The 19,427-nt window shown below is 44.4% G+C and overlaps 1 protein-coding gene and 1 long non-coding RNA gene across 2 annotated transcripts; one reads left to right on the top strand and one right to left on the bottom strand.

The window, feature by feature from the left end:
• The first annotated feature begins 221 nt into the window (after positions 1 to 221).
• LOC139441013 (uncharacterized) lies at positions 222 to 19,261 on the top strand. Its single transcript, XR_011651386.1, has 3 exons — positions 222 to 415; positions 8,907 to 9,041; positions 18,553 to 19,261. It is a non-coding gene; the product is annotated as an uncharacterized lncRNA (long non-coding RNA).
• TAS2R60 (taste 2 receptor member 60) lies at positions 2,797 to 6,409 on the bottom strand. The gene is given in 6 exon segments (XM_071221834.1): positions 2,797 to 2,864; positions 2,867 to 3,343; positions 3,346 to 3,381; positions 3,384 to 3,671; positions 6,136 to 6,246; positions 6,382 to 6,409. Coding segments are annotated over 6 exon segments (1,008 nt in total).
• Positions 19,262 to 19,427: the final 166 nt, after the last annotated feature.

Genomic DNA, 19,427 nt, shown 5'->3' with positions numbered 1-19,427 from the left:
AGTCAAGGCACAGCAAAATCAGGCAAATTTTACTCTCACTTCCCCATTTATTATTTCCACATTGTACATAAGTCAAGAGAAACAGAATATAAGTTTGACCTCCAAAAACAAGCCAGCCAGACTTGTGAAGGGAATGCAAATCAAGCATAAGCATCAAAATGTAGTCGGTAGATAAACACACAGACCACAGGGCAGGTGCTCACAGCTGGGTCCCAGGTGCAGCAGGGTCATTTCGGTTCTATGGAGCACAAACTGTAGTTATTAGTGCTTCTAGGAGCACGTGGAAGGCTATGAGGCGGCCCACACCTTCGGGAACTTCAAAATCTGCTGGGGAGAATGAAGCCAAAATACAGATCATCCCACCACAAAGCAGAATCCGTGTCACAACCAAGTGACACCCAAGTGACACTCAAAGGTAGGAGACAGCAAAGCTTGGGGTGGGGGGGACATCCAGAAAAGCTCCCTGAAGAGGAGCCATATAAATTAACCTCTAAAAGATAAACAGCAGGGGTGCGGATTAAACAGAATTTTAACAGATGTGAAGAGCACATGTCCGCATGTCAGGGAGAAATCTCCAGGTTTGTCCAAAACAATAATCATCCAAGTTCGGTTGCAAATAGGATTCTACTGGAATGGCAGCAGCGAGGAACACAATTATTGCCGTATTGTGGAGGTCCTTAAATGACGACTTTAGGGGCCATGCCTTATTTGATAAGCACTGAGAGGAGGAGAGGTGACGAGGTGTGGGTGCAATGGTCAGTCACACCGTCAGCACATGCATCTAGTGACGGTAGTTTCGATGGGGTGGGGAGCGGTGGGAGAGGACAGTGTGATGGAGCAAGTGGTGAAGAAGTTTAAGCAGAGAGGAGGACAGTCTAATGTAAAATGGCGCCCACAGGAACTGGAAGAAAAGGACAGATAACAGACATGCAACTGAAGACAAGTTGCTGATTAGGCAGAGGACTCAACTTAGAGTGGGGAGTGAAAACTGACTCAGAGACTCTAAGCCCGCTTCACTGGATATCAAGAACAGAAGAAACAGATCCGACTGAGCCGTGGAGGGGCTGGTGGGGGGAAAGGAGGAGGAGGACAGACTTTTGCACCTGCTGAGTTAGAAGTGCTCACCGGTACCACCAAGTGCAAACGCCCAGCAACAGAAAGAAAACACAGGTTTAGAGTTTTGAGGAAGGTCAAGGCTTTGGTAATGATTCATGTGAAGGTCATAACTAAAGCTATGTGAGTGCATGTAAACCCCAAGGAACAGGAGCAGACCAACCTGAAAGACAAAAGAGGGCTGGCTAAGGAGAACCACACAGGAGGATGAGGGAGCAGGGGGGAGACACAGAAGCACTGCCGGCCAGGGAAGAGACCCCAGCGCAGCATCGCAGGAGCCAAGAGAAGTCAGCCATTCAGGAGGACATGCAGATGGGCAAGTATGGATGGTATTTACTTTCCTTTTCTAAATATCTCCTACCAACATCAGTTATTACTTTTGTAAAAGTTTTTGTAGCCAGTTTTTTTTTAAAGAAATAATTTGTTACCAAGAGAGGCAAATACTACAGAGACACAGCAGGATGAGGGTGGAGGATAGTATCACAGAGAGGTCTCAGGATCTCCTGCGTGTGCTTTAGAAACACATGCCAACAGAATGGGGAGCAGAGGGAAGAGGACTGTACGGGCCGTGGGGTGGGGGCACTCTGGGCAAGTGACTAATTAGTAGAATGATCACTTGAGCGGGTGAGAAAGCCAAGTGGATTTTTTTTCCAGGAAAAAAGAGGTACCTTTGTTGAAGAAGGGAAGGACAATAAAGAGGAAAAGTTTGCAGATTAGGGTAGAAGGGCTCTTTGAGTGGGGACCAGAAAATAAATCTTGAAAAGCCAAAAGCAGGGTGTGTCTCCTAGTGCAGATGGGCAGGGGAGGGAACAGAGGAAATGAGGCTGGGAGATTTTAAAGCCAACAGAGCACGTTTAGGGATCCCAGTTTGATGGTCGGAGAAGATCTGTGACAGGCAGAAAAGCGGTCTCCATCCTTCACCAAACCAGGCCAGGACTCTTGTTCTTCTTAAATCTCGAAGGTCAGACGATGTAGAGGAAACTCTCCACGTCAACATTTCAGTAGGTCCCAATGTGGACATAAAAGAAACCACATCTGGGTCCGTGGACCTTAACATTGACAAAACCGACTAAGAGACTGGGCTGTAGAGGAGAATATAAACAATAAGTACACCATAAGGCCCAGATAACACTCCCCACCGAACACACGCAGGAACTCCACCACGCTCTGTGAAGGGAATTCGGACATCAGGCATGCTTGCTCAGAAGGACAGAGAGCTTCCCTGCAGGAGATGGCTGGAAAACATTTAAGTGATGAAAAGGGAAAGATGATTTACAGCATGAAGCCAGAGGACAACTGAAGTTGCATAAATCTTCTCTAGTCTGACCCCACAGACGAACACTGCACGATGCGTCAGGGGCTTCACATCCAGTTTGCAGAAGGATCACTTTGAACACCAAGAGCTACATCACAGGGCAAGTCAAAGTTCCCTGTGATGGTTCTTAGCCACATCGAGTCCCAGGGACTCCCACAGCTGGAGCAGCTACACCCTGTTGAGTGGAAATCAGTAACCCTAGCCCCTGTCTCAGGACCTTCAATCTCACCTCGGAATTCCTATTGCACTGAAGTTCTTCTCCTCACCACGAAATGTGACAAAGACACTAAAAAAAGAGTGTCCCCACACATTCTGCATTCGAGTCTCTGAGGGTTTTCATCTATGGCGACTCAAGACACCCCCCACCTTCAGGAGCGGCCCCTCCCCAGCGCAGCTCTCAGCCTGGGGATGCTCATCAGCAGGATGATGGGGTGACCGCTGTGCACAGATAAGCCACCGCCTTCCACTTCAGTTCCTGAGATGGGAAAATACCTGCAGCACTGAGCACCAGTGACAGAAAAGAGGAGGTGAGGAGAATGGCAAAGGAGATGAGAACGAGGAGAGCCTTGATGTGCGCCTGGGCACTGGGGGCGTGAGAGCCCGAGATGGACAGGAAGCTCTTCTTGGCATGCCTTCCCAGAGATGTGAAGAGCAAAACCATGCCACAGAGGAAGACAACAGTAGGAACTGTCCAGGTAACAATTTTTAGAGGAAAGAAGTAGAATTTCTCGTATGTTCTCCTAATAGCGTCCCCAGTGACATTCCAAGACTGCAGACCTCTCCTGAAATACTTCTGATATATGTTTTGGTTGTGTATGAAGGATAAGATGGTGCTCAAGATGGAGAGCCCCACAGAGCTGAGCAGCATGCATGGAACCAGCCCAGACAGCTTCTGCTTGGGCCAGAGGAAGACCAGTGAGTGAGGGTTGCAATTTTCACGCAGTAGAAGACATGAGCCAGCTGGAAAACCAGAAGGTGGCAGCATCTAAGAAGTCCCACTGGAAGGCCAGGAACTGGAGTACAGGGTTGTACAGGGGGGCCTTTGAACACAAGAAAACAAATTCTCTCACTGATCACCACCCACTGCAGACAGAAGCAGAGGCCCCCACACTGATCAGTAACTTATCACAAGGTGACAGCGCTCTCCGTAGCAACCACTGCACGCCCGGTGCTGCAGTGATCCATCCGTTGCTCACCACGGCCACCAGACACAGAAGGAATGAAGCGATATCCAAGATGACGGCTCTCATCCATCACCGGAAGTCCCGGAACCATGCCCCATGCATCTCTCCTGTGGACCAGGTGGGTGCCAAGACTTCAAGGTCTATTCCTGCCCAGTTGCTCTGAAAGGTCCTGGATGATGAGTGGCCCTCCAGCTGCTCCAAATGCAGAGGACAGAGTAGCGGATGCGGGCTGTCTGAGGAGGGTGAAGAGTTCTTCTCAGGATGGATGCAAATAATGTGAAGGCTCGGATTCAAAAGTCCTCCCACCTGCGCGCAAATTTGCCTGCGCTTTCTCTGCCAGTTTTCTGCCCGTGTCAACACTGATGTGGATAATATATCAGGCCCTCCCATTTGGCGTCCCTTACACAGCAGCTGATACTTCTTAAAGCTGACACCTAAGCCATGACCCTCTACCTGCTGGCAGCTGGTAAGGAAATCCACAGGGTGTGCCCCTGCAGACACCATAAATCTCTGCACACGCATGAGAAGCAACTAAGGTGATAACAACTGTTATTATAATGGCTGTCTTTCATTCCATCTATCCTGTGCAGTCAAAAGTAGTCCTAGGAGAATCCAGGAGCGCATCAGGGGAGCAGCACAGGTCCAGTGAACCAAATGGTAGGCCATCTACTTTAACCAGAGGAACGCAGAGTAAGCAAAGGCCACATTTTCCATAGGAATGAGGTCAAAGAGTGATAAATAAACAAACAAGTCAGCAATTTATTACAAACAAGTAATAAATCAATCAATCAGCAATCAGGTGAGTGCTGACTCACTCAGGTGAGAGTAAGCAGATTAACGTGTTGCAGAAATTGTTCTGAGTCAAATATGGCAATATTGAACGCTCAGGAGCAAGCAATGTGGCAGTGAGGGAGTATCCCATAGTACACTCACCTCCTGACTGGCATCCTGTCTCACCGGTTCCAGGCAGGGGACCCCACAAAGAGAGAACAGAGTAAAGAACACTCAGCATCCCTTTCCGGTTCCTAGTCCACCTGGGACAAAGGTCCAACACAGAGGCTGAGCTCTACAGTGATCACCGCATTCCAGGGGAAAGGAAAGGAAGTGAACTAAGGTAACTCACTCACTCTGCCTTTCTTGATGCAAATCTCCAGGGAATAGAGTTCCCAGCTGCTCTCTCCCCTGCCCTTGTTCCTCTGGATGACATCGAGCTGTTTCCTGCTGGAACTAGGAGCAATGAGGCAAACTTTGGGTTCTCCGTTGTAGAGTTTGGCCAGCCACAAAATCCTCAATATGGAAAACTCATCTGCTCCCATCTACCTCCCACATCTTCATTGGCTGATACAATGGGAAATGTGTACAGCTAGTCCTCTGTTCATTTAAAAACAACTTATTAAGCATTTCTTGTATGTGATAACGACCCTGTGAAAGGCACCAGGGACAACAATGAAGGAGGTATCCGCTCTTACAGTGCTTTCACGCACTAATCGGAAACCACAGACATTTACTGGAAAGGGGGAATAACCATTTGTATTTAAAACACACATTGAGTTTTATGGTGATTTCTTTTGGCTGTGCTTTTTGTTTGTTTGGTGCATTTGGCTTTCTCATATTCAGATTGATCTTCTCAAGTGGAAACCGAGTCTGAGAATGTGAAAATGTTCACTGTTAACCTTTGTAAGTGAAACCATGAGAGGGGTAGAGGTAGGAATCCTAAGTAAGTTCTCCATATGGGAAAACACTCAACTCAGTACTCTGTCTCAGGGGGATTAAAAAAGGGAGGAATCTAAATGCCTGTGGTTCTAAATGTCACGTGTCATCCTACTCCCATCCTAAGAATTCTCAGAAGAGTTCAGAGCAGCAGCCCCTTCATGGTTGGACGACAAAGATGCCGCCTTGTATATGGGAAGGAAGGAGGCAAGGCATCAGTAAGGAGAGGAAGATGTGATTATTGTCTAGGGAATAAGGCAAGTTTGGCTGCAGCGGAGGGTTCACGTAAACGAACATGAGCAAGAGGGTGGATGCCAGGAACAGGAGGAGTGGAACTAAGGCCACCAGCGCTAGATGAGGTAGGAAAACGTGCCCATAGAAGGTCTGTATTCTATCAGTCAGAGTGCCGTTTTCATGGGAACTTGGGGAGGCAATTATCTGCACCAGCATTGTATTCTGAATGGCTGATGAGATGACCGTCAGACCAGATAGGGTCAGGTCGCTCAGCAGCAGCCTGAGCATTAATGGAGAAATCCTCCCCTTGAGATGGAAGAAGAGGAGGTGGAGGAGAATGCGATCATTGCACAGTAGAAGACGGCAGGCAGGGCAGTAGGCCAAAGTGAGAGTGTTAGTGAAGACCCAGGGAATGTTGAAATAGTCAACTCTGGAACAAAACTCAAGGGAGGCCAGGAGGTTGTTCAGGAGGGCCACCCCATGCAGACCGAAGCGGGAGGCAGCCAGGAAGGCCACAGTCCCATCACCTGCGGGCAGTGTCTAGCGCCACACCCACTCCCAGCCAAGCACAGCAACCACAAAGCTGCTCTGAAACACTGAAGCCAATGACTCCAGAAAGAAGATGACCACGGAGACCAAGAAAGGCCAGGAGGACACCTTCCCCGGGGAGGTTCTGCTTAGACTCGGCTTCTACCGGAGAGTGCTGACACACATCCACAGGGGAACCAGTCGCTCTGGCTGAGCCACTCTCTTGAGACCAGAGATCCAGAAAGCTCTCTCCTTGGATTCCTGCAAAAGCTTAGCGGCCAGCAAACACCCCCAGACCCTCAGGATTTGGAAAGAGGATCCCCATCATTTCCCCTGGCAGGCAAATCACTCCCAGCTCAAAGGCATCCTGTCTCTGTTTGCATAAGCTGTATTTGCCTGTTCTTTTTCAGAGCCAGATGCTAGAAAATGTGAACAAAATAGAGGTTCCAGGGGTGACTGAAAACTGACCAAAATTAATCCTTTCCTAATAAAGCTCTGAGGAAGTGAGAAAAGTAGTAGATAAGTCATCATGAAAAGAAGGGAAAAGCAGAGACAGGGAGCAGGGGCCATCACCAACAGGCATCACAGTAGGAGCCGGGAAGCGAGAATGAGTGGTATGTCAAGGAGAACTCGGAACAGCGCCCCAAACAAGCCCACGGGGAGGGACTGCTTTATGTAGAACAAGCCACATGCTTTAACAATTAACAATGCTTAAGATAAGATAATACCAACCAACCTTGCCATTTACCAAGTCATTTCACAGGTGTTACATTTTGCCTCCACCACCAACCACAGAGAGTGACACTGCCGCAGATCAGCCAACCCCGGCTCAGGGAGCCATGAGGAAAGACCCAGAGAAGGAAGGTTGTAAAAGGCAGGCATGCCTATGCATGGAAAAAGAGGAAAAGCAAAAGGCGAGACAGGGAAGGGAGAGGGGAGAATAGAAGAAAGCAGAGGTGTGGGTGGAGAACCAGCGAAGGGAGTCCCCTCTTCTGTTGTCGAAGATCCTGGAGTCACATTCCCCCCTCCCCAACATGTCTTTGTATGGTCTCACTTGAGATTCCACAGGTGAGAGGTCTAAGTGTGAAAGGTTAAAGAGAAATAAAAACCCTGTATAGGCCACCAAAAAAAGAAACCACACACACACACACACACACACACACACAGAAATGCAAAAAGGGTAAATGTGTACAGTGGAGACCTCAGGAAAAAGAGGTCCAGCTGCCTCTCAAATGCAGCATTTGCTTGGAGAGCTGCTTCATTTTCAGTGAGCTTTCCACAGATTATCAAAGAGCAGATAATCCAATCCAATCACTGGTTTTGCAGCTTAGCTTCAGTGGCTTCATTGAGTTATTTGCATTTTGTCATCTGGCTTCTTGAAGACAGTGGCAGCGTGTGGCTTCTGCATATTTCACAACATTTCAGCTCTTCAAACCCTTTCGCAAAAGGCCAGTTTCATGATGTCATCAAGCAGCAAATTGAGGCCGTGGCATACACGCCCTGTTGCGGTCCAAGTAGCGAGTATTTCCTGTGTGCTCACATGCAACCTCCACGTGACATGCACCATCACCGAAGCACACAGTTTGCCAGACACAGTCCTGTGACTTCCTTTTCTACCAATAACAGCTCTCTGCAGAGTCCATGGTTTCTCCTGCTTCAGTAATCCTCCACAAGAAGTTGAGAGTCCCCTTCCTCAGGCACCCGCTGGTCCACCCCTTGCTGCTCCACCAGATATGTCTTAGAGAGGTCCACATCCCACTCACAGTCAGCCACCAAAAGAGGCCACAAGAAGGACAAGACTTTCCTTCCCCCCACCCCACAAGAGTCCTTCCACTTTGCAATAGCCACCAAAATACTAGGAATTCCTCACAAGAGTTCGGGTGACGGTCTCTTTTCTAAAGGTGTCTCATGCCTGCAGATGAAGCTGATGAATCCTTTCCTATAGCACAAATGGCAGTATTTTTAGGGCAATATCTGAGTCCTCTGAGAAACGGTGCTGGTGTCAAACGAGTTACAGCAGCAAGTCAGATTTTGAGTGGACATTTCTGAAAAGACCCATCTGTACTTGGTTCTCTCTACTAGTAAAGGACTTTTTTGGTTTCCATTCACGCATTTGTTTTATTCCCCCTTATTACCTTTAAAAACCAATTGGGTCATATTACAGACATGTAAAAACACATATGCACATGGCGGGGTTTGTAAATCTCGGTGGCCATTCTTTACTGGACCTTTGAGTGATATGCAGCATGTGAATATGTAGTCCCCACTTACCCTCAGTTTTGCTTCTGTGTGGTTTGTTAACCACGGCCAAGTGTGGTTTGAAAATATTAAATGTAAAATTCCAGAAATAAAATTCACATGTTTTAAGTTGCATGCTGTTTGAATAGTGTGATGAAATCTCATCCCACTCTGTTCCATCCTGCCAAGGACGTCAACTATCCCTTTGTCCACGCTCCACCCTGTACACAGGACGAGCCCATGGTCACTTAGAAGTCATCTGGGGTCGACTGTCACAGTATCACAGTGCTTTGTGCTCAAATGGCCCCAGAGTGCAAGACTAGTGATGCTAGAAACTTGGATTTGCCAAAGAGAAGCCCTAAAGTATATACGTTTGTATATGAAAAAACAGTACATAGGGTTCAACATCACCCATAGTTTCAGGCATCCACTTGGGGGTCTTAGAAGTATCCCCTGCAGATAAGGGGGATTACTCTACTCCCACCTATTTCCACAGTTTCATCAGGTAACCGATGGTCTGCCAGGGAAAGGCAAAGGAAGAAGGAAGTGATTTTTAAAAAGAATTTTTTTTTTTTATCCTCAAGGACATTTTTGAATGGCTTTTACAGAAAGAGGAAGGGAGACAGGAAAGGAGAGAGAAGCATCAATTGGTTGCCTCCCGTACATGCCCAGACTGGGGATCATCTGCACCTGGACCAGGGATGGAACCCACAACCTAGGTATGTGCCCTGACCAGGAATCGAACCCATAACCCTTCAGTTAGGGGGACGATGCTCCAACCAACTGAGCCACACTGGGCAGAAATAATGTTTTTAATGGCTAGATTGCACATAAATATAAACTAAATCATATATAAATTTAATGATCATTTTCATGTATAAAAAGCTCTAAATATTTATTTTTCTGGCCCTATAGACCTCCTCTCAGTCATATACTCAGGTAAATAATTTTGGATAAAATACTGGATCTAACAATAAAACAGTATAAAGTAGAATTTTAGCTTTCTGAAAGTGAATGAGAATTTCCAACATTTTCAATTATGAAAATGTGAAAGCACAGTTAAATATTGTTCAATAATCAGGTAAGTTTACACATTTTCCTTTCAAATAAAAAAGAGCATTTTAAAGTTAGACTGCAAGGAAGTTTAGAGTCCAATTTTATTTCAATTCAAAAACTTCTAGAACAAGCTTTTTCTCTGTCTTACACCATTTGTGCAATTGGAGGCAATTAAATTAATCTCTAATGGAATAAACCAATATTCCTTTATAATGCTGTAATCTTCACTTGAATGTCTAGCATCTGCTGGAAGGGTTTATCATGTCCAACTTCTAAATCAGCGATTTTCAAACCATCCCTTCTTCAAACAGAAGAGCTTTGTTTATATCTATGGTACTTTATATACTGAGTGTCTGCATGAGATTTCAGTTACACACAGGACCCCGCTGCAAAAGCAAAAACAAATATAAAACTGCTGTCCTCAATCAAAAGTCACTGAGAGGAGAAAAGAGATTCAATCAATGCATCTTTTTTCACTGCCCTCAAAATTCTGCTAATTGGCTGTAAAGGGATATTTAGAAATTAACTTCAAGGCAGCAATCCACAATAACTTAGACAATGAGGGGAAGATTTTTGGAAAACTGGAAAGTAGTGGTCAAAAACGCAGCAGGACTGAGAACACTGTACCCTATGCAAGCAGCAGGAAAGTCAAGAACTAACCTGGCTTTTATTCAGGATTTATAGTACCTGATAAAGAAGAGTCTTCTAGAGAAAAAGTGGTAAAAATTGATTAAAAGTCCATTTAAGATGCAAATTCCCAGATCATGTCTCCATTCTTGTTTTTCTGGGCAAACACTACTGCCCCACCCTAGGAAAAGACTGGGGGTTTCTTTTTCTTTTCTTTTTTTAAATTTTATGGGAAAAAAGTGGTTTGCTGTTTTTTATTTCAGTGCAAGTGCTGTATAACTCTCTACTCTATGAGTAAACTAGATTATTCATATTGTTATAAATGTCACAAGGGTTTTTTACTGACTTTTCCTTATTTTTAATTAATTTTTTATTGTTATTCAGTTACAATTGTCTGCATTTTCTCCCCATCTCTCCACCCCACCCCAGCCAATCCCACCTCCCACCCCAGCCAATCCCACCTCCCTCCCCCATTCTACACATTCTACGCAGCAGAGAGAAAGAAGGAGCTTATACCCTTTTCAACAGCATGGATGGAACTGGAGAGCATTATGCTAAGTGAAATAAGCCAGACAGTGAGGGACAAATACCATATGATCTCACCTTTAACTGGAACATAATCAACAAAAGAAAAAACCAAACAAAATGTAACCAGAGACATTGAAATTAAGAACAATGTAACAATAGCCAGAGGGGAGTGGGGAGGGGATAGTGGGGAGTGGGGGTTTCTTTTTCTAGGAGAGGTGTCTTTATTCTCTGGAGCAGCCAAACAGGATTTCTGAGCTGGATGTATATCAAACACACTTGAGGCCAAGGTTTACTGAGAACAGGAAATTCAGTGAACAAATGCTTTTTCCCACACTTGCCTTCCAGAACACGCACCCAGGCCTTCACTCTCCAGGTAGGAGTTGAGTATAGTCTTTTCCAAGAATATAAACATTCTAAGAGGAAGATCTAAAAAACTGACATCAGTGATTCCTCAAATAATTGGCCCAGCCAATCACTCTACAGTGAAGCCTATGGTCAACAACTCCCATCCATTAGTTCAGAGTGTCCAATCACCCTGTCCACCCTCACTCAACCTGGGCAGAAAACAATGAATTAGGGACATCTGAGAAAAGATGGAAGATGAAAACCATGAAACAAAGAAACAAAATAGCTATTTGTTGGGAGGAAAAACAATGCAAGGAGAAGAAAACTTTCCCCCCAAAAATAGTCTCAGAAAATTAAAAGAATATAACAAAACCACATTAAATAACAGGATGTTGTTTAAAAGGACCTCTCAAAAATGTTTAAAGGAGAGCTCTTGGGAATTAAAAATATGATATCTGCAACTTAGAACTCAACAGAAGAGTTGAAATGTAAAATTTATGAAATATCTCAGAAGGTAGAGGGGAAAAAGTAGATAAACTATTATTCAACATAGTACTGGAATTTATAGCCACAGCAATCAGATAAGAAAAAGAAATAAAAGATATTCAATAAGGTAATGGGAAAAAAATACAGTAAAAAAAAAAAAGGAAATAAACGGTATCCAGATTGAAAAAGAAGTAAAACTGTTATTATTTGCAAATGACATGATACTGTATATTAAAAAATCCATAAGGACTCCACCAAAAAAACTACAACTGATTAATGAATTCAGTAAAGCAGCAGGATACAAAATGAATATCCAGAAATTGGCTGCATTTTTATAATAAACTATCAGAAAGAGAAACTAAAACAATAATCCCACTTACAACTGCATCAAAAAAAGAAAAGGTACCTAGACATATATATAATCAAAGAGGTAAGAGACCTGTCCTCAGAAATTTATAGAAAAATGAAGAAAAAAATTGAAGAAGATACAAATAAGTGGGAGGATATACCATGTCCATGGAGAAAAAGAATTAGCATCATTAAAATACCCATACTACCAAAAGCAATCTATAGATTCAATGCAATTCCAATTAAAATACCAATGGCATACCTCACAGAACTAGAACAAATGTTCCAAAAATTTATATGGAACCACAAAACACCCTGAGGAGCCTTAGCAACCTTCAGAAAGAACAAAATTGGAGGGATCACACTACCTGATATCAAACTATACTACAAGGCCACAGTAATCAGCATGGCACTGGCATAAAAACAGGTGAATAGATGAATGGAACTAAATAGAGAGCTCAGAAATAAGCCCACATCTTATGGTCAATTAGTAGTTGACAAAGGAGGCAAAAACATACAGTGGAGGAAAAACAGTCTGTTTAATAAATGATGGTGGGAAAATTGGACAAGGTACAAGCAAAAAAAAAAAAAAATTAAACTAAACCACCTCATCACATCATACCCAGGAATAAACTCAAAATGAATTAAAAACTTAAGTGTAAGTCACAAAACCATAAAAATCCTAGAAGAAAACATAGGCAGTAAAATCTCAGACATTTCTCTGAGCAATATTTTTTTCTGATGTTTTTCTTCGGGTAAGGGAAACAAAAGAAAAATTAAACAAATGGAACTACATCAAACTTTTGCACAGCAAAGGAAACCATCAACAAAATAGACAACTCATTTAATGGAAAAACATATTTGCCAATAATACACCTGAAAAATGGTTAATTTCCAAAATTTATGAAGAACTCAACACCAAAAAACAAACAATCTGATTAAAAAATGTGCAAAGGACCTGAATAGACACTTCCCCAATGAGAACATACAGATGGCCAATAGGTGTATGAAAAGAAGCCCGATGTCACTAATCAGAGAAATGCAAATTAAAACCACAATGAGCTACCACCTCACACCTGTCAGAATGACCATCATCAGTAAATCAACAAAGGGCAAGTATTGGTGAGGATGTGCAGAAAAGAGAACCCTTGTGCCCTGTTAGTAGGAATCCAGACTGGTGTAGCCACAATGTAAAACAGTATGGAGTTTCCTCAAAATTTTAAAAATGGAACTGCCTTAAGACCCAGCGATTCCAATTCTGGGAATATATCTGAAGAAACCCAAAACACTAATTCGAAAGAACATATGCACCCCTATCTTCACTGCACCATTACTTACAATAACCAAAATTTAGAAGCTGCCCAAGTGCCCATCAGCAGATGATTGGATAAAGAAGTTGTATATTTACACAATGGAATATTACTCAGCCATAAAAAAGAGGAAATCTTACCTTTTGTAACAGCATAAGATGGAACTACAGAGTATTTATGCTAAGTGAAATAAGTCAGACAGTGAAAGACAAATACCATATGATTTTACTCATATGAGAAATCTAAAGAACAAAATGAACTAACAAAATAGAAACAGACATATATACTGAGAACAGATTGACAGCTGTCAGAGGGGAGTGGGGTTGGGGGACTAGGTACAAAACGTGAAGGGGTTTAAAAAAAACCACCCACACAGAGACAACAGTATGGTGATTGCCGGAGGGAAACGGGGCTAGGGGGAGGTGGGAGAGGGCAAAGGGAACTAAATGATGACTGAAAGAGACTTGACTTTGAGTGGTGAGCGCATGATAGGGTACGTAAATGATGTGTTGTGGAGTTTACCCTTGAAACCTGTATGGTTTTATGAACAAATGTCACCCCAATAAATTCATTTAATAAAGTAGAAATAAAAAAAGTAGGTGAAAAACACGAGAATGCCAATCCAAGATATCCAATATTCAAGTAATAGGGATTCTAAAAAGAGAAAGAAGGGAGGAAAAACGTCATCAAATAATTGAAGAAAAATCCCCAGAACTAAAGGACATCAGTTTTTATATTAAAAGGGCCCTCCAAGTATCTTGCCCATCATCATAAAATTTCAGAATATTGAGCATAAAGAGAAGATCCTACAAGTTTCTACAGAGGGGGGAGTCCAAATTCAAAATATTAGGAATTAGAGTGGTTTTACACTTTTCAAAGGTAATTTTGAAAGCTAGAAGGCAACACAATAATTATCTCTAACCTAGAATTCTCTATCAGAAGACTTTAGGGCGAGGGCAAAAAAAAAAAAAAAAAAAAACTTTTCAGACAAGCCAAGTCTCAAAGAAAGTTTATTTTTATGCACTATTTTTCTGGGAGGAAGAACATATTCCTCCAGAGCTAGAGAGTGATAAAGGCAGACACGGGGTACAGTCATTCAGGATCCAGGCTGAGAGAGGCAAAGACCAAGGACGCATCTAAAGGACCACCTCAAGGGGACAGGTCCAGATTGGAGCAAGAGAGGCTCCAGCAGAAACTTTCTCAGGCGCATAAAATCGTAGATGCCGGATGCATCCAAAATTCTTGAGAAAGATTTAAACCACGGATGAAGAGTTTGAGAGCAAAAGCAAACCAAAAAAGGCAATTAATTAATCCAACCAAAAACAAAAATGCGTACAGGCAAGAAAAAGTAACTGTTTAACTCCGTAGTTCCAGCCAGAATAGCATTTACATCATCAGGAAAAGAAAATTTGTTTCTCTCCTCGCCACACTTCTGACACACGAAGTGCGGGGGGTTTTCCCACGCCAAACAATTTTGCAGCTCTCCAGGCACCAACCCTTCAGTTCTGACACTAACTCCTCCAACTCCGTGCAGACAGCACGTTCGAGACTCAGTCCCACATGACAGCCCCCACTGCAGACACCGGTCGTAAGTCACCTGCACTTCCGACTCACCAGCTATAACTTGGGGTCCCCGTGCTCCCTGCTCAAGTTCAGTAATTTGCTATCAGCTCAGAGAAACACTTTACTTACACTTGTTCTGAAAGAAGAGGTACCTAGGGCAAGGTCAGGAAGCATTCCACTGGGGAGTTTCTGGCTCCGTGACATTGGGGTCCCGTCCCCCACTCTAGCACCTGGGCGTGTTCAGCAACTCTTCTTGAAGCTCTCCAAACCCCTTCATTTCGGGTTTTTATGGCGGTTCCTTACGTAGGTGTGATTGATTCGCTCATTGGCCACAGGTGCGATTCACTCAATCAGCAGCCCTTCTCCAGCCTCCACACCTGGGTCTTTCTGGAAAGTCCAGGCCCCAGCAAACAAAAAGACCCTACTACTGTCACTCCGCTGATTCCACGGACTTTGTAAGTTCTTGCGTCAGGAACTGGAGTCTAAAACCAGATACCGTTGGGCCCTGGACAACACGGGTCTGAACTGGCCAGGTGCACGTGTACACGCTTTTCGTTGGTCGGTTTGTTCCCAACACACACCGTCCACCGTGCACACCCGTGGGTTTCACAGCCGGGGACTCAGCAACCGCGCAGAGACCGCAGCATTTATTTCCTCATTGCCAACCGCAGATTCCCGGCCTCGGAGGCCCAGCCGCAGATTGAAATCAGTATTTTCGCATTGGCCACAGCAGATTCCCAGCTGCGGATTCCCAGTTTGGTTGAATCCCTGGCTGCTAAGTCCTGGCTGTAGTTAAGTTTGGGGGCGAATCAAATGTTATCCGCGATTTTCAACCATTGTGGGGTGGCACCCCCAATCCCTGTGCTATCCAAGGGTCATCATAAAAGATGCTCCTAGCACCCCCATCACACGGGGAAGGACAAGGGTTCAAGTAGTTTCGTATCAGGAACCAGAGGCAGGGACCAAGCATGTATTTCTCATTACATCAGTCACGATATTTTAAACACTGAATATTGATTGAGCCGACACCACAATACAACTATCCTGAAAAGCGAGACCGAAAGGGGCTGCCATGGGAATGAGGTGAAGGAGAATGAAGTGTTCATATCCTGTAGTAAAAAACGTGACCGGGACTGAAAAACCAAAAGTAAAAACACAGGCATAAAATTTAGATACAAAGGCCTGTACACATACGCGCGCACACACACACACACGCATCAGCTAAAGGAAGCAAAACCAGCTGTCTGGGGAAAGAGGAAAAGGAAAAAGTGCAGGAGCAGGAACTAGGGGTTTTCAGAACTAGAGCAAATGCCTGGCTCTTTAATCTAGACTTTCGGCCCCAGGCCCCGGCCCGCAGGTGGTTTGTGTCTGTAACTGTTACACACGTGGGAAGAAGACCAACCGCGTCCCTTGCCCTCTGTCTCCAGCTTTGCAGAAATTGACCGACGCCTGTAATCAGCATCTTTGTCACTCGAAGCAGCTTGGCTGGAGACTTAGCTTCGCCTTTTAACGTCCAGCTGGGCCAGTACCTGCAGATGGATAGCTTTAGTCTCCTCCGGAGACGAAATCAAAACCAGCCCAGGCAAATCTAGGTCCAACCAGTGCAGAGGATGGAGGAAAGTGTAAAAGGATACCAAGGGGCACATGCAGCAGAATCTAGGCTGTGAGGAACCCTAGGAAAAAACGATACTGTTTATTCAAATAAATTACAAGGAAGGGGAGAAGAACCTATAGATTACAAATGATTTAAGAGAGACGCACACACACACACAAAAACCTCGATGCTTATATAACTTTGATGAAGTCTTAGGGGAAAAAATGAGAAAAGGCAACAAGGAGAGGGCAACAAGCAAAAACAGCCAAATTATTCTTCCTCGATGTTTGTACATGGCAAGACCTCCTAGAAACATGGATTCATTTGCCTCTTGCAATTCAGTATTGGACTGCGGTCCTCCATAAACAGGAATTATAATGATCTAGCATTACTCATAATTTTATTAAAATCTTCCAAGTATGTGTTTTTCATAACCATTTGGAGGAAGAAGGGGTAGAAGTCAGTATATGAGTCATGTGTCTAAAATGGCTTAGTCATCTCACTTTAAAAAAGTCCTAATTTTTTAAATGGTGATATTTTTTTCTTGATATTTTTTCTTTCCATCCCTCTTCATCTTGTCCCTCCTGGGATCCTTAACCAGCTCCATCCCCCCACCACTTATCACCTTCCAGGAGGCAGAAGGGGTGAGGGGAGTATTGATAGCATCAGATTACAAGACACTTCTTAGGATGAGGCCAGGATGTGCTGACCTATATACACACCAGTAGGGGTAGGAAGGTGCTTGGAATTGGGGATAAAATAAAGAGGCAAACAAAGAACACAGCATAGCATCCCACTCTGTTCCCAAAGGGGTGGAGAAGAGGAGTTAAAAAGCATTCCCAATCATCCAGCTCCTCCCTGCAATCCCCATGAAAAATCCCCATCATTTTGTCTGCGTGTGCAGGAAGAAGGCAACAGGGATTTCAGTGTGGCTGCATGACAGTTTCCCTTTGGGCAAACCTCAGGATGGTAGGGTGCCTGCAGGAACACTGCACACCAGGCTCCCAGGTGGGTAGGTTCGTTGGATTCATTAGTCTCTCCCCATCAGACCATGGTAATAAAAGGAGGAAAAAACACTTGTTTTCAATCACAAGGTATTAAGGAGGGAGTTCTAGGAAAGAAATACGTCTCAAATTGAAGCAACATTCACTGAAAAGCTCATCTGTGGCTGACATCGCGCTCAGCACATTTGCACACGTCATTTTCTCATTTAATCTGATGTAAGGATGCCATAGGCTCTCCGGAGTGTGCTCTTCATTATTAGATGCACTGTCTATGCCTCTGTTCCCCACCCCCCACCCCCCAATCAGGAAAACATAGAGAAGCTGCTCTGCCTTCGCCCTGAATGGAGATCAGGACTCGCTTTAGTGTTTTCCATTGCCTGCTGGGACCAAAAGAAGCCAGCTTTATCTGCTTGCCATTTTTTAGTGACTAAATCTCAAATTTCTGAGCCAAGAATGCTGTTCTGAATAGCAAGTATTTTCTTCTCTCCCTGCTTCTCCTCTTTCCCATATTTATTTACTACCAGTTGACATTGAGTAAATACTCCCAAGCATGCAGCATTAGAGAAAATAAGAAAATAAGAAAATGATGTTCCAAAGGTAGCCACAGAAATAAAATGCTCATCTTAACATTCTACAAGATTAAATTAACTTCAAGCTACTTTGTTGTCAAGAGTATATAATGAAGTTCAGAAGATTCGGGCTTGAGTTTTATTTCTGTCGCTTTCTCAACATGTTACCTAATATTAAGTCTCTCCCTCTTTCTTAACCTTGCTGTGTACAATTGTCATAGTAAATACTTGGAAAGTTTGTGAATGTTAGACAAGACAATATATATAAAAATATTTTTGCACATTGCTAAGACCTATATGTTAGTTATTTAGTAAAATCAGGCGCAACCCCCAAAAGACAATGTAGACAAAGCAAAAGGAACAAAATACAATCTCCCTAAATTAGCTATTGTTTTCCTTTTCTAAAGGGAAACTTACTCCCACAACACCCCTGCTCCTATGTCTTTCCTTGTTTAAAAAAAAAAAAAAAAAAACCCCAAGCCCTGGCTGCTGTGGCTCAGTGGATTGAATGCAGGCTGCAAACCAAAGGGTCCATGATTCGATTCCCAGTCAGGGCACATGCCTGGGTTGTGGGCCAGGTCCCCATTAGGGGGCGTGCGAGAGGCAACCACACGTTGATGTTTCTCTCCTTCCCTTCTCCTCTCTCTAAAAATAAATAAATCTTTTTGAAAATAATGACTATTAAAAAATGCCTTTTCTATTTCTCGAAGTTCCCTGCCGGCCCCAGATTCCCTGTTGCTGTCTGTCTTTCCCAGGCAGTCACTGTCTGAGAACTCTTAACATCTTTCTTTTTTCATCAGTGCTTCTGGGAAAAAGTCCAACCTCACCACCTCGCCAGGAAACTCCATCAAGATACTCCTAATTGGAGAACCAAGATGGCGGTGTAGGTAGACACACTGCGCCTCCTCGCACAACCAGAACTGACAGAAAATCGAATGGCAAGGAAGTCCGACACCAAGGAAATAAAAAATAAACATTCATCCAGACCAGTAGGAGGGGCGGAGACGGGCAGCCAGGGCGGAGAGGACTCACGTTGCCGTGGCGGGACCCAGACTGGCGGAGTGTGGGACGAACGGGGCAGGCAGTCTGACCACTGGCAGACCGTGCGGCCCCACATTCGCCCACAGATAAACCGGACAAACAGTGGGGAGCAAAGCAGACCACACAACCCAGGGCTCCAGCGCGGGGAAATAAAGCCTCAGACCTCTGATTGAAAACGCCCGTGGGGGTTGGGGCGGCAGCAGGAGAGACTCCCAACCTCACAGGAGAGGTCGTTGGAGAGACCCACAGGGGCCTAGGGCGTGCACAAGCCCACCCACTCGGGAACCAGCACCAGAGGGGCCCAATTTGATTGTGGGTAGCGAGGGAAGTGACGGAAAGCCAGCAGAGATCAGTGCAAGCGCCATTGCTCCCTCTCGGACTCCTCCCCCACGTACAGCATCAAAGAGCAGCGACCAGCGCGTTACCCCGCCCCGGGGAACACCCAAGGCTCCGCCCCTTTAGGTAACAGAAGCGCCAAGACAAAAAAAAAGGCCCAAATGACAGAACACTTCAAAGCTCCAGAAAAAATACAACTAAGCAAGGAAGAGATAGCCAACCAATCGGATGCACAGTTCAAAACACTGGTTATCAAGATGCTCACAGAATCGATTGAATTTGTTTGAAAACCAGATGA

Source organism: Desmodus rotundus, chromosome 6 (genome assembly GCF_022682495.2).
Source record: "Desmodus rotundus isolate HL8 chromosome 6, HLdesRot8A.1, whole genome shotgun sequence".
Taxonomy (NCBI): Eukaryota; Metazoa; Chordata; class Mammalia; order Chiroptera; family Phyllostomidae; genus Desmodus; species Desmodus rotundus.
The sequence above is the reverse complement of the archived record's forward strand: the minus strand, read 5'-3'. Positions and strand labels throughout refer to the sequence as shown.